A 25,729-nucleotide genomic window follows, 5' to 3' on the forward strand; every position below is an offset into this window, starting at 1 on the left:
CTGGGCCAGTGGACCCCTCTCTGCCGAACCTGCGCCGATTGTCCGAGATTTACGGTAGAATTTCAAAAAGAGGAAATTGTAAAAGCACTCGACAATCCAGAGAGCTGGACGTAGATGAAATGATGCTTGGAGCCTCCTGGGTTGGGCTGAACGCGACACTGGGGTCGTGTGCCGTCGAGTCGCTGCTACACGTTTCGCACGTCCACTTCACGCTGTGATTAAACGTTCGAGTGGAGATCTTCGACTGTTTCTTTGCGTTCGGCGACCGTGATCGATTTGCTCCACAAGCGGAGACGCGTTTCTCGCGCTTTATCTGGCTCGCGCTAACTCGCGTGCGCCGTGCACGGTGTGAATCTGCAGATTTTGGGCAATACATCCGCGATCTGAAATGATGATAAACATGAGATCGTAGCTCATTTACTCGGTCGTGACTTACAATTTTGATGCAAATCGCAGCCCTGCACAACCTTTGTGCGTAGTCGGGCTTAACGGGCCAGTAAGGGAGAATTCACCACGCAAGGATAAAATGACCATGTCTGTCCCGGAGAGAATATCGGAGTCCGGAGGGAAAGAGGAGGAGAGTGAGGATGAGAGCGAAATCCTGGAAGAAAGCCCGTGTGGCCGCTGGCAGAAGCGAAAAGAACAGGTAGGGTCGTTTCCCGCAACGCCATGCGTGAAACCCTAAGGATTTTTTCCCAAACAGTCTTGCTTATACGCAGGAATGAATGCTAATGTTTAGCTGTCTGCAAAGAGCACCACGAGAGCAGCGACATGACGATATTTGATTAAAAATCATCATGGCAAGGACGTGGGACCAATATTGGGTGGTCAGATTCACTATAGATTATGCGGATATTGGAAAAGTGCGTTTTATAGCCGGAATGGATGTTTGCCAGTGCATGCTTTTAATGGTATAAACTCCCTCCCGCAGCACACAAACGAAACCAAAGGTCACGCACAACAACCCCCACACTCGTGCACGTGCGTTTGGGGAGTTTAACAGCAAGTTAACATGGGTGTGGGTGTCATTTGGAAGTTAATCCGGTGATGCACTGTGGTGGGCTGCTGTTTCTGGCCTTCACTTCAAGATAACTGTTCGTTAGAAAGTATTAAAGCCTTATCTATATGGACACATGTTCACAGACACAAGACAAGTAGACCTGTTAACTCCGACTCGGGACTTGTCAGCATGCGGTTAATGTGTAACGAATCCTATCATTGATCGTCAGTTATTCTGGGCATAGCCTACTGCAGATGGTCATAAATAACTTGCTTTGTTCTCGGCGGTTTTTCCATGTTACATTGTTAGGGTGATCTCCCAAGACGCTCCTCGCTGAAGACATTTGATAAGCGGGGAAACTCAGACTGCAGGGAGCAACAATTTAATTATTTGCTCGTTATAAACCAGCTGAGTGGCGTTACTGTAACAGCTGCGTGGCGTTACTGCACGGCTTTGCCTCTCTGCATTTGAATGCGCCCGAGGCCGCGTGGTTAAGGTGAATGCCGCGTTTTGTTTAGTGTTGCACGCTTCGGCTCCCGGTTGTCAATAGTTGCATGTTTTCCACAAACAGGTGTGGGCTGGAAGCGAAGTGTCCTCACTTTGCAGGTTACTGTCTTCCTGTCCCTGTATGTTCTGTGTTTGCGGTTAATGCTTCCAAAGATCCGTTATCCCGGAGGCACATGCTGTTTTGTACACATTCCTCAAATAATGCATTTGATTTTTATTAAAATCTCCACATAGTTTGATTAATGGTGGTGGCTGACCCATCTATTCGGGATTATTCCCTCAGTGCACTGTAAGTGTAATCTTCGTTTGATTTGGAGTGAGGGTTCTTATTGGGTTCATATAAAGCACTAAAGTGTGAATGAGTCTCGGCGCTGTGTGAATAGTCTCAGCAATACTTCAGGCGGACCGTACCATCTATCGCGGTTCTGGGTTGTGTTTATTCAATTGTTTACGACACTCGTAGATCGAGCGATTACGGCTAAAGGGCCGCGTATGCCATAGTGAAGCTGTTGTATCGATCGTGTCGTTCCTCCGTGCCGTGCACCACCGATCCTGGGATTTAGCTCGTCTTTCTAGGTCACGCGGTAATTAACCTCGTCCGGGTTTCGCACGAGACTACGGCGGCGGGCTTCACGGGCGCGAGCTCGGTTACGAGGCAGCAGAAAGAGTATGTTACTGGAGTGCACAGTAATCACAGCCAACTTGGCACTCGTGTTAAACTGGGCCTTCTTGCGCAATAGTTTCCACCTTTTTAGCTGTTAGGCAGTGGATTTGACGGATCCTTTCTGGGGGCAACCACGGGAGCCAGGCATGAACATTTGAGCGTTTGTCTCGAGACATAAAATGGCATTCATACGGTTTCTCTGTAAGGTTTGACACTTGACCACTCGCTGAAACGTTAACCCTGTACCTAATGTATCCGTGGGCCCTCTGCCAACAGTCTATAGAAGCTGGATAAAGGAAGCTTCAGTCTTGGCGTCAGCCCCTGCAGGCTGCTCGAACTGAACGAATAAGGGGGGTAGTGTTGTCCTCAGAGATGCTTTGAGAAGAGCAGCAGCCACGCGAGAACATGAATGAGATCACAGGGCTGCACGCACGCGCCTCTGGATGGAACAGCCGTTTTGAAGTTCACACCCGCCCCCCCAACAGAATTAATGAACAGAATTATTTATACTAAAGACAGGATGGCAAAGAAATACAATGTAAAATTGTACTTTATATACTAAAAGTGTGTGTGTGTATATATATATATATATATATATATATATATATATATATATATATATAATATATATAGCATTTGAGCTTGTTTCTATGATGTATGATATGATATTTTCTCCTGTTTGGGCTCTCTCTTTATGCCACACACACTTGCACTGAGAGATAAGAATGTGTGTTTGCCGGCAGTTTGTCCTTGGCAATCCGTGATCAACCATTGAGTCAGAGCTCCAGTCCGCCCGGGTGAAGCCTCCAGCATTTAGGGAGATACTGTTATTTCAAAGCCACACCCAGTATAATGATTACTGTAACTGATTACAAGTTCTGTAATTGTTATTCAAATGTTGAATGTTTACTGTGGAATAATACATCAAATGATTAATAAGAAACAAATGTTAAATCATTTTACTATGTAATATGCACTCAATGGAAGTTTGGTTTTTGAAGACACTTGATATTGTGAATCAATAATGTTGATTCATAATATTCCTGGCACGCTCGCAATGCCATGGTTGCCTTTTCTGTAGAGATGCCTCACTGAGGTGTCCTCACAGTATCATTAAGCTCAGGTGTCCTCACTGTATCATTAAGCTCAGGTGTCCTCACTGTATCATTAAGCTCAGGTGTTCCTCACTGTATCATTAAGCTCAGGTGTTCCTCACTGTATCATTAAGCTCAGGTGTTCCTCACTATCATTTAAGCTCAGGTGTTCCTCACTGTATCATTTAAGCTGAGGTGTTCCTCACTATCATTTAAGCTCAGGTGTTCCTCACTGTATCTTTCAGCTGCAGACAGTGCCCGCTGCCATCCTCTCCTGCAGTAGTCCTGGCCCTTCAGAAGGATCTTGCACAAACCTGCCTCAGTAATGAGCGTGTCTGCATTAAGGCTTTAAGTGGATGCTTAGCATTCTTTGTGTTAGGAGAACCTGAGCTCTTCTGTTGCCCCCTAAAAGTGACCCCTGCCTCTCAGAGAGGCTTGAGTTCACGGCAGCTACAGTGTGAGTGTAGGTGGCTCTGTCTGAGGTCATAGCAGCTACAGTGTGATTGTGTCTAGGTGGCTCTGCTGCACAGTGCTACCCTACTGGGTTGTAGACCGTGTACCTGACTGCACTAATGTCTGTTAAGCAGTCATCTTTGAATGGGATGTAAATGTTTTAGGTGGCATCAGAGTGGCATCAGAAAGGCCCCGCCCCTCCACCACCCGAGTGGCATCAGAAAGGCCCCGCCCCTCCACCACCCGAGTGGCATCAGAAAGGCCCCGCCCCTCCACCACCCGAGTAGCATCAGAAAGGCCCCGCCCCTCCACCACCTGAGTGGCATCAGAAAGGCCCCGCCCCGCCACCATTGTAAGATTGTAAACTGAGGAGTTTCCTTTTTTGCTGCGTCTGCACAGAGACATCATTGCTCATGTGTTCACGGTGCTGTAAGACTACGCAGGACACAGAACCCAGACTTCTCTTCAACGTGGGGTTTTCCCCTCCAGTCTTAAATGAGGGGTTGGGGAGTGACCATGGCTCTGGGGCAGTGGAAGCTGGAACTCCTTCCCTTCGTGTTGTCCTGGAACTCCTCCCTGTTGTGTTCCAGGAGAAAGGGAGATGTTATGAGTACATGTCCCCTCTCCCTGGTTCAGGTTGGTAAGGGTTTTGTGCTTGGTCATAGAAAGGTATAAGGTCATTTGCAGGCAACTCCAAACTGAGCTACAGTCGGCCCCCTCCTTCAAGAGCCGTGGTGTTGTGCGCCACACCTTTACAGGTCTGTCATGGTCTTTTTAAGTGGGGTGGTGTTATTGCTGTGTTGTGACATGCCATCAGACCATGTGACTAGCAGGTGACGAGTTGTGGTGATGAGGAAGTTCATCTCCTGCGCAGCTGCCACTGAGCCCCTGTTTGCCAACATCTCCTCTCCCAGGATTGTGTGATTGTGTAGTGGAGATACTGGTGGAAGCTCTAAATTCGACGATGTCAGTCAGCTCCATTTTGTTTGTGGTGGGAAGGCAGGTTACTGAGACAATAATTTGGTCTGACCTTTCTGGTTAAATCTTATGACACTTGACTATTATGAGATGTACCTATGAAATCTGCTCAGGTGACGTTACACTTCCCACCTGCAGTAGGAGTTTGATGTTGGTGCAGTGGAGAGGAACTAATGAAGAACATTGTAGAAAGACAACTGAGGGTTGCACAGGCCTGAAGTTCCAGATGGGTGTTTAAAGTGCTGACTACATCTCTCCTTTGTCCCTCTCTGAGGTCAGGAGTGTGTTGATCCAGGTCTGTTGTGTCCGGGGTTCTGGGGGGGGGGGGGGGGGTTGGTTACTGACACCGCCTGCAGGATGACAGGCTGGAGGACAGCTCAGTGAGAGGAAGTGAGACGTTATAGCAAAGCCCAGTGAGAGTTCCTCGTCCTGTGAGTCCCGGCTGCGTGAGTCCCGCTGCAGGTCTTGCATCACCACGTTCACAGGCATAACGGATGTGCAGTTCTGCCCTCTGATGCAGCTTCTGCTGACCGTGGAGAAACCGAACAGCTTGTCCCTGGCGTTCAGCCCCCGGCGTACAGTGTTGAGCCCCCAACGTTCAACCCCCAGGTTTTTGATTATGTATTGATATTATGGATGTTGTATTCACAAACTCGGGAGAAGGGAGATGAGAGTATGAAGGTGGGAATTTACCCAGAGTCCTGTGCATCTCTGAGCATGCTGTATCAAGACCTCGGTCTGTAGCGTGAAGTGCCCTGATACAGCTGTCAGGCTCATCTGCTTTGACACGCGAGGAACCTGAACGTGTTTTTTTCTTTCATAGGTTTCCTAAAACAGCAAAGCTGCTTTGCTCGGTATCGTCTGGGCTGTATGAGAGAATTACCCTGTGATGACAGACTGAATGATTCTGTGCTCGTTTCATGTTCTTACCAAGGCCATGTTAGCCACACAGGCTAATGGAACTAGACAACATGTAGCAGCTCTCTTGTGTATCTAATTAAAGAAACTTTAAGCACAAGAATGACTAAATCAGAACATCTTAAGAACACAGTGCATCATGCTCACAGGAAACCTGTAGCACACGATGATAATCCTGGGTGATGTGACGATAATCCTGGGTGATGTGACGATAATCCTGGGTGATGTGACCATAATCCTGCGTGATGTGACCATAATCCTGCGTGATGTGACCATAATCCTGGGTGATGTGACCATAATCCTGTGTGATGCTTGAGTACACTTCAATCTCACTCTAGTTTAGGAGGATTAACTTGAAAAAAAAATCCTCTTTCATGTGGAATCTGAGGGTGCCCATGCTTATATAACCACTGGAACCACACCGACTGTTCGGGCCTAAAATTCTATCTCCCTCACACAGATTATAAAAGAATCTAATCTTTTATATATAATCTGGACCAAATCCATGTATTTGCATGGCCAGAGACATTGTCTAAATGAAGGTGTGTAATTTACGCCTGTTTCACTCAAGATGTAACAGACGCTGGGCTATGTATGCTTTTATTTCATGGTCTTCACCTGCAGCCTCTCCTGGCTGTGGTCATCATTACTGCAGGGTTAGAGGTCATAGAAAGATGGAGTGTAGCGTTGTAGTGTCGGGGGAGAGAGAGAGAAAGAATGAGGAGGAGGGAGGGAGGAGAAGGAAGGGGGAGCCATTCTAGCTGTCATGGTGATATCCGTGGAGTTACAGGTTTGGCAGGGCTGTATGTTCACAGTGCTGCCACAAATATTGCCACATTGAAAACTTGTCTGCCGGTCCCAGAGCACTGAGTGTGGGAGTGTGAGGTAGCCAGTGTCTACCCCTCTGAGCCAGAGTGTGTGGTGTCTACTGGAGAAGCTTACGGCAGGTGCTCTGCTCACTCATGCTGGAGCACAGATGCGCTTTTCGTGGGGGGCGTGGTCAATGGGTCAGCACTCACATAGACACAATACCAGAATGGAGTTACGCTGCTACAGTGTTTGTATGTATTTTGCATCAACAAAAAAAACGTGACCTGCGTGATTATTCTGATGCATCATGGGAATGCAGTGATTAATCAGGATGCTCACACAGTGAGACCAGCTGACAGTCCCGGAGCCCCTCGTCTCTGTCAGCTGTCTGGCTGCCTTGAATCTTCTTCATAGGCCTGGGTGATAAAATGATGATGATTATTATATTGATATAACGTTGTCTTGATAGAAATATAAGAAGCATTCGATAGAAATCGATAAAATTAAATTCCCGCCATGATTTGACAGACAACATGAATAGCCAATGACAATAGCGCCGCCCAGACCAATCAAGCGGATGAACTAGATTTCCAACCATTTCAGGGTTGGTTGAAGCACACTGCACTGAATGTAGGAATGGTGGCGGCTTATAATAAATAAATATGCAAAGCAAGTTCATTAAAATGAGGACAGGTGCGCTACATTTCAGAAACGCGCCACAAATTCAGAAACGCTGCAAATCCAGCCACAAAACAACAGCATTTTTACTGGACAAATGCTTTTACCCAGGCATTCTGTTTTAGCCATAAACAACTATTGTGTTATACAGTTTCTCATTACGTTGAACGGGACTTAAGTAGTAAAGCTCTTTAGATGTAGCAACTGTATTAATTAAACTAGCTAGTTATTTAGATAGAAACTACGTTGTATTAAATGGGATTTTAAGCCTCAGTTTCTGTCGGAATACCTAGCTAGCTTGCTACATTTGCAGTTGGCTTACATGTGAAATAAAGTGATAAGCGATTTTATCACGTGTAAGAAAAATGATGCCATGTCTCAAAACGATTCTACAAAATAGCCTAAACATAACCTAGTAAAACGAAGGGAATAACAGTATAGGTTATTAACTAGAAACAAGAGTTGTATTATACAGGATCTCAGTATGTAGCACGGGACTGAATTAGTAAAGGTCTTTAATGTAGCTTGCTAAGTAATTAAGCCTGAAAAAGTTTTAGTTTTCATCTAAATACATAGCTATGTACATTTAAATACCTTTACCCGTAGTTTTCATCTAAACCGCTATCTATCTAGCACATTTAAAAGAGTTTTAGAAATTAATTTCAGTTGTGCTGAATTCTGACTCCTTCGCAGAATTGCATGATATTCGGGTTAAAATTAAACCCTCCATTAAAAGGGTCAATCTAAGGGCGTACTCACACTAGGCTCTGTGATCCGGGCCCGGGCACGGTTCCCTGCCGAAGCACGGTGCGTTTGGCTAGTGTGAGCGCTCCAACCGTGCCCGGGCCCGGATCAGTTAACCGTGCTTGGGCCCGCTTGGAGAGGTGGGCCAGGGCACGATTCATGTGGACTCGCTTGGTGCCTCGTCTGATTGGTTCATTTCGCTGGAACTCAAACATGACGTCAGTGATGCGACACTCACTTGTCATAGCGGCAAATGATGCGACACTCACTTGTCAACAGTCATAGCGGCAAAGCGATTAGCAGACAATCGTTGTGTTAAATTATCGATAAATCTGTGCTTGCACCGTGTTTCTGCACTCCCAAAACGACTCCAAAAATACAATAAAAAGAGAATCGTGAACTCCATAGTTTTTTCCAAATAAAGCGCCGTTGTGATGACGTAAGCGTGCTCGGGCCGGGTTGATAAAGGCAGTGTGAGTGCAGGCCAGAGGGGGAGTGGGGAGGGGGGATAACCGGGCCCCAGCACGGAACGAGCAAACCGTGCCTAGTGTGAGTACGCCCTAAAAGGTTTATTACATTAGACACTGTGTGTTGAACGTACAAACATATGCTTTATGTGGAATAGCCTACACATCCAGATAAGTCACCAAAAAAAAGACGTTAATCAGACATTTCGGTTACAGTGGATCATTGCGCACTGTAGTTTTGTTTTGCTATGATGAACAATTAAAGAAAGCGTCTTATTTATGCATACAAACAACAGAAATCACGAATATCATCTGTAGCGTCTTTATATGTGTGCAGACGAGGGGATTCGGATTCTCCTGAGGAGTCGAAACGGCGGCATTAAACGTAATGAGACTGTATGTAAGGGGATTTATGATTTACTGTCTATGACGCTCAATCAGACTCTGAAATGTAGTTAATTCCCTTATCTGTGTCTCTGCCCCTCAGTTACAACTTTTCTTCTTCAGTTACAACTCTTATTATTAAACTTTGGAACTCTTTCCTGACAACTGTCTGTTGTGAATCTGTTAACACACTGTACTGAACAAATTTATAATGCTATTTATGAACCTTGGTGGCTATGATCTATGTCTGAAGACGATATCAAAACTTTTACAAAGTATAACAACTCTTGTGAATAACAATCTGCAGGTTGTAGCCAGAAACAAGAGTTGGGTTATAGTTGTGTTGTTCATTTCTCACTTAAAGTATAAAGGTGATTTTATAGTGATTCAAATAGTGATTTGATTTATATCATGATACATATTGATATCGGCTGATATGAGAAGTTATTGTGATAAGATTTTTTCCCATATCGCCCAGCTCTACTTCCACATAAAGGAGAAGATGAAAGATGACAGTTCTGAGAATGCCAAAGCCCTTCAGGCAAACGTGGGGGAAAAGCCTCTAATTCCTCACCACTTTCCGTGAGAAGAGTGACGGAATGTTGACACTGAACTCGGTGAAAGGATGAAGAGTATGAGGATGAAGAGGCACTGATGATATACTAAGTGAACTGTTGCCTCCTGCACATATGACTCCATTCCTGGGCTGCTGTGTGCTAATTGGTATAAAGCAGTGATGATGCTTCACACACACAAACACACCATCAGACGCTGTTCTGTAGGACCCAGAGCTGAAGACCTTGGGGGGGCTGTACACCCAGTCTGAGCCCTTGGGGGGTCTGATCTCGGCTGTCTGATCTCGGCTGTCTGATCTCGGCGGCCAGGCTTGAGCAGCACTGCTGCTTCACAATGGGCTGTTTGTTTTCATATGTGAAACGGAGTTTCCGAAGTCGCTGTCCTGCTTGGGCCGTTACACAACCTGCATTGTTCTGACGTCTCCGAGCAAGGACAGCGTGCAGCCATAGACGGAGAGAGCATCAGCCAGGACCAGGCCTCTGTGGACCAGGTGGCACCAGGGAGGCGGGTCTCTCACACACACCCACACCCATCATCATCATCATCACAAAGTTGAGAACCATGTAATGCCAAATCTAGGTACTACCAGAAGGTCTCCTAGCTTTCCAGAATGGTGAGCACTTTGCAAAGTTGTGACCAATGCCTGATCTACTCCTAAGCTCCTCCTTTAGCTTGATAGTCTGATGGTTTCTCTTCCATGATAGAGCTTCAGGAACACCTGTCTGATGTGTTGGTGTAGGGAGGGGGGGGACTGTCGAAGCTAACCTGTGATTCTAAGAGAGGAGAGCAAGTCAGGGCAGATATCTGCAGCAGTGGTGGTTTCCATGGGGGAACAGCAGCACAGGCTCATGGGAGCAGGATTTACGAGCGTGGAGAGCTACAGACTCTGGAATGGGCTGGATTTACGAGTTTATTGTTTCTTGGTTATTGAACCTCTGGAGTTTGGGTCTGTTTTTAACAGGTTTTGAGAGAAGTCTTTGGTGCAGATTCAGGTACACAACGAGAAACAGTTTTACAGTTTTGGGCAGAGGTCCTTCATCAGCTGTGCAAGCAAAGCAAAGTTCATTTTCTTTCCTAATTTCCTAGTTTCCTAATTTCATTTTTGCCATAGCAGCAACTGTTTGTACTAACAGATATGTCCTTAATGCAACTTAATACAATGTACATTAGTATTAAAATGCCTCAACACTGGAATTGACATCCTTAATCATGATGGTCCAAAGGTGTTCAACAAATCCATCAGCAAGTCTTCTCTTGTAATGCAATAGCCAACTCCTGCTGTGGTGATGAGGATGAATGAGTGATGATGACTGATCCTTTTGTGCCAGTTATGTTAGTGGTGTATATATAATTCATTAATTGTTTAAGGCCAGATTCAGGAGGCCAAGGCTTTGAGTGTCTTTTGGCTGAGCAACTAAGACTCTGGCTGCAACCAAGACTGCAGGCCTGTTGAGAGTACGAACTGGGCCCACTGGGGGGTATGAACTGGGGGGTACGAACTGGACCCACTGGGGGGTTGTACTGCTTGGTAATTTAAAATCACCTTGTACGTTTCAGAATGCCCTCTGTGGAAATGGCCCCGTTGAGTCTCAAGCTGCATGTGTTTTCTCTGCTGCAGCACAGACGGCATGTTTGTGCTGCAGCACTACTGCTAAATACAGCACAGTCATTCAAGCTCTTCGTGATTAACTAAATTGCAGAGGCCAAGAGCATTATTTCACTCGACACAGGATTAATTAAATAACTACCCCCACTCTGTTTGTGTGTGTGTGTGTGTGTGTGTGGTGGGGGGTGCATGTGAGGCCTTTGTGAGCAGCTGTTCTGTGGTCTAACTGGACTGTTCTGTGGTCTAACTGTACTGTTCCGCACATCGCTCTAGCACCCTAGACAATGAGTAAACATGCCCTTCTAGGAAAGTCTTGACTGTCCCCCACTATGGCCGTATTCTGTGTCTGCGAAGTTGCCTTTAATGGACCCTGTGGCCTTGTAGTGTGTTTACTCTGTTTCGTTTATGTGCAAAAGCACTGTGCAAACATTTGCACCGGTCTGTGCCCTGCACAGGTCACTATAATGGACAAGAAAGTAGAACTTTGGTTATAGACACGGAAAAATTCAGCTTTGAAGGAACAGATGTTCCTCAGCATGAGTGTGTGTGTGTGTGTGTGTGTGTGTGTGTGCACAGCCAGGGGTGTCTTCCACTCTTTGTTTATAAATAAATGCTCTTGTAGACTTGCGATGGAAAGGGGGGGGGGGGCACTCTTCAGATCGTGTTTTGATTGTTCAGGACATTTTGTCTCCAGGCAGGAAGAGACGAGGGACTAAGAGGACTTTGCAAACGAACGGTTCAAAGACTGGTTGTTTCACGCAACCTGCACAAGTTCACAGTTAGTGGCGGGACTGTATAGAGGAGTCGGGGGTTACGGTTTAGGGTTAGGGGTTAGGAGTTAGGGTTTAGGGTTAAGGGTTAGGGTTAAGGGTTAGGGGTTAGGTTTAGGGTTAGAGTTAGGTTTGGTGTTAACATTGACCCTGGCAAGTAAGACATGACGCTGGTGTCACTCACGGCCCATGTGCACTGACCTCAGGAGTCACTGTGGTGGAGTACGGAGTGGAGTGAGATGGAGTGAGACGGAGTGAGACGGCTCCTTCCTCTTTGCTTTGTGAGCTGTATTTGCAATGTGGGAGAGGGAGAGTCCTGACAAGCACATGATAAGCTTCTGTTGAGGAATTCTGCTGAATCGGGAAGTGAAATGGTGAAACTGCATCCTTTCTCTTGCTAAATTTGGATTCATCCTGTAAGTAACATTTGTAAACAGGTTCATCATAAGTCTGGTTTGTTTTGCTCATGCCGTAATCATGTGGGAGATCTGGCAGACACTCTGAGCTCTCTCACCCCATGGTGCTTCCTCTTCTTCGGCTCCTCACCCCCAGGTCAGCCAGGGTAACGTCCCGGGCATCGAGAGTGCCTCCCTGGCCATGGATACGGAGGAGGGCGTGGAGGTCGTGTGGAACGAGGTGCAGTTCTCAGACAAGAAGGTCTTCAAGGCACATGAGGTATATGGTCACTACAATTTAATCACACCAATGCGCACACCCTAAGCAGGGTGGGGGTGTCGGCGGGGTGGGGTTGGGGGAGGCTGTCAGAACTTCATGTTACTCACTAGTGTATGTTCGTTCCGCAGTTACATGGAGTTAGTCAGTGGGAATGTATCATTGCTAATGAAACACTGTGGCAACACAGGAAGCTAAGAGATTGTACTCTGTGTGTGTGTGTGTGTGTGTGTGTGTGTGTGTGTGTGTGTGTGTGTGTGTGTGTGTGTGTGTGTGTTTGTAGGACAGAATCAGGGAGATGTTTGAGAACCTGATGCAAGTGGAGCACCCAAACATTGTCAAGTTTCACAAATACTGGCTGGACACCAGGGAGAGCCGGGCCAGGGTGGGACACACACACGCATACACACACTCACACACATATATACACACACTCACACACATTCTCACACACACAAATATACACACATATATATACACACACACACATACACACACACCCCTAGTACAACACTAATATCACTGCAGCAGCTATATGCCAAAGTGCAGTATATATTAACCTCGTCATCTTCATTTCACAGGTGATTTTCATCACTGAGTACATGTCGTCTGGAAGTCTCAAACAGTTTTTGAAGAAAACCAAGAAAAACCACAAGACGATGAATGTGAAGGTAGGAATGCCCCAGTGCCATGTACTTCTCACTTATGATTTAACATGCAGTACAGCACCCCCTAGTGGTGTGCATGTGTAACGTGTGTGTGTGCGTGCGTGTGTTTCTAGGCATGGAAGAGATGGTGCACACAGATCTTGTCTGCCCTCAGGTAGGATGTAGGACGCCATCTTAGATGTTGCAGCACAGCTGACTCGTTAATCTCAGTAAATCTGCATGAATGTAGTTTCTGTGATTTGGCCTGCCAAGGGTCTCTCCACCCAGCACCGGCCTCCACTGTAATCTCCACCTAATCACATACACACTCCTGGGCCCCAAGACTGAATAAAAAGCTTTTAATGGTGTCACCATCACATTATTGGAAACATTTGAAAACCCAGACATGGAAGTTTAAACGTTATCAAAGCATTTAAATGAGTTCATGTATTTTTTTTTTGTGTACTTTTTTTCAGGGGTTGAGTGGGGGGATGAAGGTTGGGTGAGGGGATCAGGGGTTGAGTGGGGGGATGGGGGGTTGGGTGAGGGGATCAGGGGTTGAGTGGGGGGATGGGGGGTTGGGTGAGGGGATCAGGGGTTGAGTGGGGGGATGGGGGGTTGGGTGAGGGGATCGGGGGGTTGGGTGAGGGGATCAGGGGTTGAGTGAGGGGATCAGGGGTTGAGTGAGGGGATCAGGGGTTGAGTGAGGGGATCAGGGGTTGGGTGAGGGGATCAGGGGTTGGGTGAGGGGATGGGGGGTTGAGTGAGGGGATCAGGGGTTGAGTGAGGGGATCAGGGGTTGAGTGAGGGGATGGGGGGTTGAGTGAGGGGATCAGGGGTTGGGTGAGGGGATCGGGGGTTGGGTGAGGGGATCAGGGGTTGGGTGAGGGGATCAGGGGTTGGGTGAGGGGATCGGGGGTTGGGTGAGGGGATCGGGGGTTGGGTGAGGGGATCGGGGGTTGGGTGAGGGGATCAGGGGTTGGGTGAGGGGATCAGGGGTTGGGTGAGGGGATCGGGGGTTGGGTGAGGGGATCGGGGGTTGGGTGAGGGGATGGGGGGTTGGGTGAGGGGATGGGGGGTTGGGTGAGGGGATTGGGGGGTTGAGTGAGGGGATCAGGGGTTGGGTGAGGGGATTGGGGGGTTGATTGAGGGGATCAGGGGTTGGGTGAGGGGATTGGGGGGTTGAGTGGGGGGATGAAGGTTGGGTGAGGGAATCAGTGAGGCAGTGAGGGGCAGTTTTTAGCATTTTACTGACAACACGACATTCTGTCAGTGCTGCATAATAATAATATTGGGTGGGTGTTCACTGCTGTCTTGGTTGCTCAGTGTGAGGCCACTCTAGGGGTTTCAGGGTCAGACAATATGTGGGACTTTTCAGCAACATGGTTCGGTACCGGTTGCTGTGTTGTTGCCGTCCAGCCGATGGCCTCATTCTGCTCCTCCCACACAGTTACTTCCTGTGCTCCTCCAATCCCACACAGTTACTTCCTCTGCTCCTCCAATCCCACACAGTTACTTCCTCTGCTCCTCCAATCCCACACAGTTACTTCCTCTGCTCCTCCAATCCCACAGTTACTTCCTCTGCTCCTCCAATCCCACAGAGTTACTTCCTCTGCTTCTCCAATCCCACACAGTTACTTCCTCTGCTCCTCCAATCCCACACAGTTACTTCCTCTGCTCCTCCAATCCCACACAGTTACTTCCTCTGCTCCTCCAATCCCACAGTTACTTCCTCTGCTCCTCCAATCCCACAGTTACTTCCTCTGCTCCTCCAATCCCACAGTTACTTCCTCTGCTCCTCCAATCCCACACAGTTACTTCCTCTGCTCCTCCAATCCCACACAGTTACTTCCTCTGCTCCTCCAATCCCACACAGTTACTTCCTCTGCTTCTCCAATCCCACACAGTTACTTCCTCTGCTCCTCCAATCCCATACAGTTACTTACACTCTTGTGACCCGCCCATCATTCATGGAAACTTGACCTGTGACACCATCTTCATCCAGCACAATGGCCTCATCAAGATTGGCTCAGGTATGATGTGCCGTGCTCCTCTGAGTGCAGTGACGTGCTGTAGTGCAGTGACGTGCTGTAGTGCAGTGACGTGCTGTAGTGCAGTGACGTGCTGTAGTGCAGTGACGTGCTGTAGTGCAGTGACGTGCTGTAGTGCAGTAACGTGCAGTAGTGCAGTCAGTAGTGCAGTGATGTGCTGTAGTGCAGTGATGTGCAGTCAGTAGTGCAGTGATGTGCTGTAGTGCAGTGACGTGCTGTAGTGCAGTGACATGCACTGGTGCTGTAGTGCAGTAGTGCAGTCAGTAGTGCAGTGATGTGTTGTAGTACAGTAATGCAGTGATGTGCTGTAGTACAGTAGTATAGTGACGTGCTGTAGTGCAGTGACATGCTGTAGTGCAGTCAGTAGTGCAGTGACGTGCTGTAGTGCAGTGACGTGCTGTAGTGCAGTGACATGCACTGGTGCTGTAGTGCAGTAGTGAAGTCAGTAGTGCAGTGATGGTGAGGTGTTGTAGTGCAGTGAGGTGCTGTAGTACAGTAGTATAGTGAGGTGCTGTAGTGCAGTGATGTGCTGTAGTACAGTAATGCAGTGATGTGCTGTAGTACAGTAGTATAGTGAGGTGCTGTAGTGCAGTGACGTGCTGTAGTGCAGTGACATGCACTGGTGCTGTAGTGCAGTCAGTAGTGCAGTGATGTGTTGTAGTACAGTAATGCAGTGATGTGCTGTAGTACAGTAGTATAGTGACGTGCTGTAGTGCAGTGACGTGCTGTAGTGCAGTCAGTAGTGCAGTGATGTGCTGTAGTGCAGTGACGTGCTGTAGTGCAGTGACGTGCTGTAGTGCAGTGGCATGCACTGGTGCTGTAGTGCAGTAGTGAAGTCAGTAGTGCAGTGATGTGCTGTAGTGCAGTGACATGCACTGGTGCTGTAGTACAGTGATGTGCTGTAGTGTAGCAGTACAGTGAGGTGTTGTAGTGCAGTGAGGTGCTGTAGTACAGTAGTATAGTGAGGTGCTGTAGTGCAGTGATGTGCTGTAGTACAGTAATGCAGTGATGTGCTGTAGTACAGTAGTGCAGTGAGGTGCTGTAGTGCAGTGAGGTGCTGTAGTGCAGTGAGGTGCTGTAGTGCAGTGAGGTGCTGTAGTACAGTAATGCAGTGATGTGCTGTAGTACAGTAGTATAGTGAGGTGCTGTAGTGCAGTGAGGTGCTGTAGTGTAGCAGTGTTGTAGTGCAGTGAGGTGCTGTAGTGCAGCAGGGTAGTAGTGTTGTAGTACAGTGATGTGCTGTAGTGCAGTGTGGTGTTGTAGTGCAGTGAAGTGCTGTAGTGCAGTGAGGCGCTGTAGTACAGCGGTGTAGTGGTGTTGTAGTGTAACACTGTTATAGTGCTATAGAGCCTATGCAGGTGCAGTTCATCTTTCTTTCTGACTTCTTCCACAGTTTGGCACAGACTCTTCGTCAATGGTAAGTCCTCTCCTCGTCTTCTGGGTGCACGTAAAAAGCTTGTCCTGGTGAATCTGTGAACTCAGCGGTGATTTCCAGATGCTCATTCCATGAAGCTCTGTTTGTATTTACTGAATTACAGCTGTTAGTTGCTTGTGTGCATTCTTCAACTTCCTCATTTGTATTATTCCCTCTGGGGGTGGGGCTTATAGCTGCCTGGCTTTTATTAGCATTCTATAGTAGGAGCTAATCCTATATGAATTATTACATTATGAATAAATACATTATAAATAAATACACTATGAATAAATACATTATTAATAAAGTCACAATAAAAGTCAAAAGTTAGGACACATACTCTTTTTTCTCTCTTAAATAGACTGGGAAGGTCTATTTATCACGTATGTGATGTTGCTGTAATAAACTAATATTGACTATCTGGATTATTTGAAGAATCCTCTCGTTTGATAACAGCATTGGACACTCTTGGTGTTCTCTGAAGCAGCGTCATGGGGAAGTCCCCTGTGATGTGTCTCCATCAGTCCTGGAGACCTTCTCACACACGAGGGGAAGGAGCCAACGCTCAGAAAGAGAAGATCTTTAATCAAGGCACCCCTAGCGCTGCCCATATTATAATCTCTTAGAAACAAACTTGCACATAATCCATTAGATTAAAATGCCTTAATTACTATTGAACACGTAGATTCAGTCAGGTGTGTCCACACTGGGCCTGTACATACTACCATGTCCAGCGGACGGGGACGCTGGGACATCTGGATAGGCCAACTCCGTCTATACATACTAGAAACCAAAAGGTTGTAAGTAGTGTGAAGAGTGCGCGCTGTGCCTGGTGAGCAGCTCCCCTGGTGCACACACACACGCACACACACACACACACACACTGCGTTTGGTCACTGCAGCTGCACTTTGAGGACTGCTGGGCCATATTGGAATCCAAACAATAACTTATGGTTGTTTGTATTTTCTAGAGCAGAAAGGGTCCTGGTCACTGCTGAACTGATGAGATTAGTTGTTGAGGTTTGATGGGGGTTTGTTGTTGAATCTGTGAGCTTGTCTTTTCCCAGTGTTCCCGGAGGCCATCCATGGAAATGTCCACCAGCATCGAGATGAACTGCGAAACCAGCACTTCTTCGCCCCAGAGTATGGCCGTGAGTGTCCCGCCTGTCTCCCTCTCCCCGTCTCTCCCTCTCCCCGCCTGTCTCCCTCTCCCCGCCTGTCTCCCTCTCCCCGCCTGTCTCCCTCTCCCCGCCTGTCTCCCTCTCCCCGCCTGTCTCCCTCTCCCCGTCTCTCCCTCTCCCCGTCTCTCCATCTCCCCGTCTCTCCATCTCCCCGTCTCTCCATCTCCCCGTCTCTCCATCTCCCCGTCTCTCCATCTCCCCGTCTCTCCATCTCCCCGTCTCTCTCCCCTTTGCAATACTTTCTCACTCTAGTCTGTTTTTCTTCCTCTCCAGTTGCTGAGGATGACTATTCTATCGATATATACTCCTTTGGCATCTGTGCTTTGGAGGTACAAAACCCAATTCTGTACTACCACTGCAGCAGAAATATACTTCCATGTGTTCCATTCTTTCTTCTTTCACCAATCGTGTGTGTGTGTGTGTGTGTGTGTGTGTGTGTGTGTGTGTGTGTGTGTGTGTGTGTGTGTGTGTGTGTGTGTGTGTGTGTGTGTGTGTGTGTGTGTGTGTGTGTGTGTGTGTGTGTTACTCAGATGGCTGTTTTGGAAATCCAGGCTAATGGTGACACTGCTGTTTCCAAAGAGGCTGTGGTGCATGCTGGGATGTCTCTGGAGGACCCTCTCATGAGGGTAAACTTCACTCCTGTTCTTCGAATCTGCCCTTTTTCCAGTACAGTAAACGAATACAGTAAAATAATCATCAGATTTGTCCTTAAGCTGGCACAAAAAAGCTCAAATTCATTTAGGTCCACACAGATTGTGTTTATAAAGCGTATATAGACACAGTAAAATGCCCAGTGTGGGCTGCGTGCCTGTAGTGTTTCAGTAAAGCTAGACACAAATAAACACTGTAGAAGAATATTCAACCCTGGAGGTGAAGGAACAGCGTAGGCGTTTGATATGTGTTGTGCATGTGGAGATGCAGTGTATAGAAAGTGCTGGGTGGGGTACTGAGTGAGGGGAGTACTGGGTGGAGTACTGGGTGGAGTACTGAGTGAGGGGAGTACTGGGTGGAGTACTGGGTGGAGTACTGAGTGAGGGGAGTACTGGGTGGAGTACTGAGTGAGGGGAGTACTGGGTGGGGTACTGGGTGGAGTACTGGGCTGGGTGGAGTACTGAGTGAGGGGAGTACTGGGTGGAGTACTGGGCTGGGTGGAGTACTGGGTGGAGTACTGGGCTGGGTGGAGTACTGAGTGGAAGTGTTCTCTCCTTCCTGTGCTTGTATTTAGGAGTTCACGCAGTCCTGCGTTCGCACTGAGGCCTCCTTCAGACCCAGCGCCCACGACCTGCTCTTCCACCGGGTGCTGTTTGAGGTCCACTCCTTAAAGCTGCTCGCTGCACACTGTTTCATCAACAACCAGTGTAAGCGGATACCAACAGACACTAGTGCTCACACACCTGGGCTTGGCGTCACTAGCGCTCACACACCTGGGCTTGGCGTCACTAGTGCTTACACACCTGGGCTTGGCGTCACTAGTGCTTACACACCTGGGCTTGGCATCACTAGTGCTTACCAATGGTGGACAAAGTGCACAAACCATGAACTTGAGTTAAAGTACAGATACCCAAGATAAACATTACTCCAGTACAAGTAAAAGTCCTCCCTTTAGTCCTCTAGTCGAGTTAGTGTACAAATATTGGCCTTCAAATGTACTTAAGTACTAAAAGTAAAGGCTTTAATATTAGCCCCATGCTCTGCCTATAAAACCTGTCAAAATGGAATTTGTTTTCTAACATAAAGTGTTATGTCGGACTTAGAAATCGTTGTTTGCTGCAAGATATTGTTAGATTTCTCATTAAGGTAAATGACCAGTAGACCTGTGATAATAGCTTCTACGTGTTTCCTAACACTGGATGGGGAATTCTTATAAGAACAAATCTAATTGGACTGAGGCAGGCAGAAAAGGCACTTTAAAGCGAAGGAGTGTGGTTGAAATTCTGTAAACCTCAAATGGTGAGGTCAATAAAAGTCAGAAGCAGTTGTGTAAGGTAATAAAGTAAAATGAATGTATTAAGCAAGTATGGATGAATTCCAGAGACCCCTGTTACAAACGCACAAGGAACTGGGAACACTGGGAACTCTCATCTTTTATACTTCAATCCATAAGCACACAAGGTGTTCATGAGGTGAACATGAGGTGATTAAAAATATGATTGGATAAACTTGGCATAATTCACACATGATTGGACAAATGTATATTGGCCCCTCCCCTCATGCTCCATCTACGCTTGGCAGTCTCGTGATGGTCTGAGAAGCGACTTCCAAGTTGAGACTAGGAGACCAGCTGGCGTTTCCGGCGAGGTCAGTTTAGGAACATCTCATTCTAGGAATGGGCTGAGGACGTCCAGGGGAAAGACAATACAATTTTAAGGCCTACTGAGCCATACCAGACACTGAATGGCTTCAGTGCCCTACCTGCATGATTAACACACACACACACACACACACACACACACACACACACTATTATGTTTAACATATACTACTAAAGCATAGCATCATGGAAAATGTTAGATTTTCCACCACAGGAGTCATTTTTCTTTTTGAGTACTTCATATTTTCTCTCAGATAAGGCCGTGGGTTTAGTTACAGTCTCGTCCATTTGTATGTGGGGATCTGTTCTCTCTAACCATTACACTGCTGCGCCACCATTGAACTCAACGCTGACTGGTGTGCGTGCTTCACGCTTCTTTTGTTCCGTTACTTTTTTAAAGAACTCGCGCGCCTGAAGGAACGACAGATTTCACACAATATAGTGGAGTCAAAAGAAAAAAAATCTAAATACAAAATATGTGTTAAGTACAGTAAAGAATTACACACGTGCTTGGCATCACTAGTGCTTACACATAAGGAAACACACATTTAAGTTCAAGTTTCAAGCTGCTAGCAAATGATGCTAAAATGGGTTTTGAAGATTCCTTTAGATACAGAGTAGCCAGCAATGTATGTCAGGTTGTTCGTTTAGCTAAGGGCCCCGTGTCCTATACAAAGATAAAGAGCTGAGTGGTGTGTAGAGGGGCCCTGTGTCCTGAGTGGTGTGTAGAGGGGCCCTGTGTCCTGAGTGGTGTGTAGAGGGGCCCTGTGTCCTGAGTGGTGTGTATGAGGGGCCCTGTGTCCTGAGTGGTGTGTATGAGGGGCCCTGTGTCCTGAGTGGTGTGTAGAGGGGCCCTGTGTCCTGAGTGGTGTGTAGAGCTTAGCAGGAGAGCTGATTCTTTGGTTGGAAGTTTATGTTGGATGTAACATGTTTATCAGAGCTGGCCAAGCCTCTGGTCATGCAGACTGAACAAAAGACATGCTGAGGACATACCACACACACCATCCCCACGCACCTTCCCCACACACCATCCCCACACCATTTTCCCTTTAAAGAGCTAATAGACTGTAAATCCCTGATGATACAGATCTCCTCCCTGAGAACTGCGTGGAAGAGAAGACCAAATCTATTGACCCAAATGGCATAATGGCAGAGATCAGTCATGGTGACCGGCCTGGAATCCAGTTAAAGTAGGTTCCTCATGTCTAGGCTTGTTTATTACGTTTGACATCCTTCTTCACTGCCTTCATCCTGTCTTCACTGACTTTTCTATGGCATTTGAAAGGTACTCTCATGTCTCTCCGTTGGAGTTGGACAAGTTCCTTGAGGATGTTAAGTAAGTCCAGAGGTGACCAGTCGGGCACATCTGGGGTTGTTTTTAAACTATATTTACAGTCCCTTGAGGGGTGTGTGATGATGCAGTGACCTTTCACCCCTCATGTTTGTTCAGGAATGGAATCTACCCCTTGATGAACTTTGCGTCCCAGAGGCCACACCCACTCCCACGTGCTCTCTCCCTGTCCCAGGAGCACATGGAGACGGTGAAGACTCCAACCCCTGAACCCCAAGAGACTGAGACCAGGAAGGTAGGGTGTTCTGGGAAGCGGAGGGGATTGTGGGTAATTGGGTGCAGCCTTCAGGGTTGTCTTTTGCACTAGTTCAGATTGCTCTTGTTCTCAGGTGGACTTTATGTAGGTAGTGAGTCTCTAAGGTAAGCAGCCCTCTCAGGTTTTTGTGTTCATCATTAATGATGGAGTTGTAATCTCCAGCCTTATTCACACTTGGTGTATTTTTAACGCGTAGTACAATAACGGCTATGTAAACTGAACCTGAGATGCTTGAGCAGTTTGAGGAGCGGCGGGGCCAGTACTACCTGTGCGGTTCTGTTGGGGGGAGAGAGCGGGGCCAGTACTACCTGTGCGGTTCTGTTGGGGGGAGAGGGCGGGGCCTGTACTACCTGTGCGGTTCTGTTTGGGGGAGAGGGCGGGGCCTGTACTACCTGTGCAGTTCTCTTTGGGGGAGAGGGCGGGGCCAATACTTCCTGTGCAGTTCTCTTTGGGGGAGAGGGCGGAGCCAATACTTCCTGTGCAGTTCTCTTTGGGGGAGAGGGCGGGGCCAATACTTCCTGTGCAGTTCTCTTTGGGGGAGAGGGCGGAGCCAGTACTTCCTGTGCAGTTCTGCTTGTCTGAGGTCCTGCTTCTTATCTTCTGCAGGTTGTCCAGATGCACTGTAATCTGGAGGCTAATGAGGAGGGGACCAGGAGCCATGTGAGTGTAACGCACACCTTGCTTTAACCCTAGCTCTCTGAGGGTACCTTAACCTAATGTGTGTCCATGGTGTCCAGCTATGGTTGTGTTGTATTTGGTGTTTACTGTGTATTTATTCAGTTACTTTATTATATTTATTGTTCTGTTTCCTCCATCTCTGTAGCTCTCTCTATTTTTGAAGATGGATGACAAACTGCACCGCCAGCTTAGCTGTGATGTTTTGCCAAGTAAGGTGACATGGGGCCTCCTCCAGGGGGGCGGGGTCTCCTCCGGGGGGGGTGGAGTCTCCTCCAGGGGGGCGGGGTGGTCTCCTCCTTGTCATACCCATGTTGCTTTGTAGTTGCTATGGTTAAACTGTCATCACAAATTTCTTTGGACCATATTGTTTTTTTCCACATTTACTGGTGGAACTGAGGTCCATTTGTACCACTGCAGATCAGCGTCATGTTTAAACAGAATCTTCTAAATCCATATTTTGGATGTTAATGTCAGTGTACAACAGTAAGAAACTAAACACAATGTGATGTCTTTCAGCCGACCGTCCCAGAGACCTTGCTGGTGAACTTGTCCACCACGCCTTCATTAGCGAGGTAGGTGAATCATGGCTGGGAAGACTGTGCACTCTGACAACAAACCCTCTGAACTCCTCACAGACAGCTGACCGCTGCTGCTGACTGTGTTTGCACATTTTTTTAACTCTTTGGCACCAGTGTGTGCTGGCTGCTGTGTAAATGATGACGGCAGTGACTGATGGGGCTCTGCCGTTTCACAGGAGGACTGTGACAAACTGACGACCTTCCTGGAGGAGGCCCTGGGTCAACACTGGGCGGGGCCGTCTACCGCCACAGTCGTGCTGATGAACTGAGGCCGTCTGAGCTCCGCCGTGGAGCAGCAGAAGTGGCTCGTAGCAGAGAGGGAGCTGAAGAGGTGGCGAAGAAGCAAAGCAGAGGGGCGTGTCTTGAAGAGGGGCGTGTCTTGAAGAGGGGCGTGTCTTGAAGAGGCCAACACAATCGCAGAATTCCATTCAGGCCCATTGAGTCCAAGGCTTCAAAGAGCTCATCAGTTATTGGGAATCTGACCATTCTCGTGATCCTGTGGAGCTCTGGCACCTACAGACACAATTCCATACATTCTTTGTATGTTTTATGGATTTTTTGTGTATGTTCCCAATGCTGTCTCACCTTCTGGCAATATTTATTCCCCATTTAAGAAGCTCCTGGCATGGAAAAAGGCCCCAGAAATGGAGGAGAATGAGACTGGCATTGTGAATAAGTGCATATTCTGGGACCGTCAAGACTACATGTTGGCTCAAACTGTCAACATATTTTTAACAGCCCTGCAGTAAATGTCTATTTATTGTTTTCAGCTATTAAACGTGACTTATAAAGTGACTTTTTAATATCTCGCAGTGAGAGAAGTCTGTCCAAATGTTTATTTCTACTTTCTTGTAAAAATACGAATGAAAGATTCTAGCTGGTTAGTAAAGCTGGGAAAACCCTAATGGTGAATTTATTAATGTACCAAAATACAGCAGAGGAGCCTTGCTGCTTGTAACACTTGTGTTATAGCCCCATGTTTCCTACCATAACCCTGAAACACTTCCCATCAGCCCCGTATCCTACCATAACACTGAAACACTTCCCATCAGCCCCGTTTCATACCATAACCCTGAAACACTTCCCATCAGCCCCGTATCCTACCATAACCCTGAAACACTTCCCATCAGCCCCGTATCCTACCATAACACTGAAACACTTCCCATCAGCCCCGTTTCATACCATAACCCTGAAACACTTCCCATCAGCCCCGTATCCTACCATAACCCTGAAACACTTGCCATTCGTTCACAATGGTTCTTACAAAGCACAAAGTGCCTATGTGAGAAAAGAATATCAGATGTAGATGGTAAATGGTACTGCTTCCTCCTTTATTGTAATTATTCAATGAGTTTGATTCATACAGGTTTGTGGTGCATTTTCATTCATTTAAATGTTTGGCAATAATGGCAAAACCTTAAATTAGCCAGGGCTAAGGAGTGGGCACATGCCCGTGTGCTCATGCCCGTGTGTGCGTGCCTGTGTGCTTGTGCCAGTGTGTGAGTTCCTGTGCCTGGGTCTGTGTGCCCATGTGTCCATTTCTCCATGCCCATGCACGTATTTAAGGTAAGCTTGATGTGCTCTTTGTAGTAAAAGTGCAATACACCATTTTGGGCAGGTAGCATCACACTATCAAACACAGGCATGATCACACCATGGAACAGAAGCTAACTAGTGTAGCAGACACCACATACTGGCACTTGAGAATTTCAGAGCAGCTCTTTGAAGAAGTCGTGCAGTATGTGATGGAGCTATTGGTGTTTTACAATGTTAGATGAGCAAACCCTTTGTGTAAAGGTCTACTAGGAGTCCCTCCATTAAGGGACAAAGGGCTGTCTTGAGCTTATGTGTCATGCTGCACTATTTGAACCTTCTGTTCTATTAAACTCTAATTTTGTGTCAAAGACGTGTTTACATGCACTTAATGCCAAAAGATGTAACTCTCATTAACTCTCGTTAAAATCACTGGATGTAGCGATGGCAGATGGGGCAGTTATCTAAAGAAGACTAAGAAGAAGACGACATCAGCGCTGTATCCTACCCAGACCCATTGATGATTCTCTTGTCTCGTGTGTAACCCAGTCCTCGTTCTGTGGGCATGATCAGTCTTTGGCATGCTGTCTCTTCCAACACTACGCAGAACTGCCTAGAGGGGGCGCTCCACCTTTAGAACCCCAGCAATGGAGCGTCTAAATGTCACATGCATCTTGTTGTTGATCATGGGGTCCTAATGGCTCAGTTTATTCCTGACTGGAACTGCAAAGATGTTTTAATACTAATGCTATACTATACAATACTAATGTTATAAACAAAGACTCCTGACATCTCAATAAAAATGTGCTTGCATTATCAGAACCAGAATGTTCTTACCACATTTTTGGTCAAACAGAATAGCAAACATACTAGATGCCCCCAGCTATAAGATCCTCTGATGGAATTGTAACTTCCTGTCAGTAATCCGAGATTAGATGAATGGGACTGAGCTTGGCAAATTCTTCACAATATTACAGTAATCTACTCTACTTCCCATTGAAAAGCTAGCTGTAGAAACATAAAAAAATTATTGTTCAGTAACCTCTGAATACCTGAAGTCTAATAAGCTAGCTGCACATCTGGCATTTTGATTTGTTCATTGTTATCAAAATGTACAATAACATGATTTAGCAGTACATATTCAAACTCTTTAAAATGTTCAGAATGGAAAATGACACATGGGAAGCTTTCACTGAATATTTTTTTATGTAAGTTTAATTTAGATCTTGTGTTCTTTTAGCACTGGTGAAGGCAAAAGAGAGAGCAAGGACTTCTACCTGCACAAAAGCATGTAACCAATAAGATTCCCAATTGTGGATCCTTGTGGTATTAATAATAATAATAATACTTATACTTATTATTATATACTTTCCTTTGGAATGGAGTGTCATTGTGTTTTCATCTCCAC

General features: G+C 46.9%; 1 protein-coding gene across 2 annotated transcripts; it reads left to right on the top strand.

The window, feature by feature from the left end:
- Window positions 1-25,125, top strand: nrbp2a (nuclear receptor binding protein 2a). 2 transcript variants are annotated; one of them, XM_076972326.1, is made up of 18 exons: window positions 1-646; window positions 12,202-12,324; window positions 12,605-12,706; window positions 12,903-12,992; window positions 13,103-13,143; window positions 14,907-15,001; window positions 16,413-16,436; window positions 17,501-17,584; window positions 17,888-17,943; window positions 18,145-18,240; window positions 18,840-18,972; window positions 21,013-21,115; window positions 21,211-21,261; window positions 21,376-21,511; window positions 22,139-22,192; window positions 22,356-22,419; window positions 22,727-22,782; window positions 22,965-25,124. In XM_076972326.1, exons 1-18 carry the CDS (start codon window positions 527-529, stop codon window positions 23,055-23,057), a joined length of 1,521 nt encoding a protein of 506 aa, XP_076828441.1. In that variant the 5' UTR covers window positions 1-526; the 3' UTR covers window positions 23,058-25,124. The 2 variants fall into 2 exon arrangements, with proteins under 2 accessions (XP_076828441.1, XP_076828442.1); XM_076972327.1 differs by lacking the exon at window positions 1-646 and adding an exon at window positions 11,886-12,065 and having other exon boundaries at window positions 22,965-25,125.
- The last annotated feature ends 604 nt before the right edge of the window (window positions 25,126-25,729 follow it).

This window comes from Brachyhypopomus gauderio, chromosome 14 (assembly GCF_052324685.1).
Source record: "Brachyhypopomus gauderio isolate BG-103 chromosome 14, BGAUD_0.2, whole genome shotgun sequence".
Taxonomy (NCBI): Eukaryota; Metazoa; Chordata; class Actinopteri; order Gymnotiformes; family Hypopomidae; genus Brachyhypopomus; species Brachyhypopomus gauderio.

What these genes read in the sequence shown, in the direction of transcription:
- nrbp2a (XM_076972326.1), top strand. Translation starts at nt 527, where the DNA reads ATGACCATGTCTGTCCCGGAGAGAATATCGGAGTCCGGAGGGAAAGAG. An exon ending in CCAGGGAGAGCCGGGCCAGG is followed by an intron (nt 12,707 to 12,902) that starts GTGGGACACACA and finishes TTCATTTCACAG; the next exon opens with GTGATTTTCATCACTGAGTA. An exon ending in CGGCCTGGAATCCAGTTAAA is followed by an intron (nt 21,116 to 21,210) that starts GTAGGTTCCTCA and finishes GGCATTTGAAAG; the next exon opens with GTACTCTCATGTCTCTCCGT.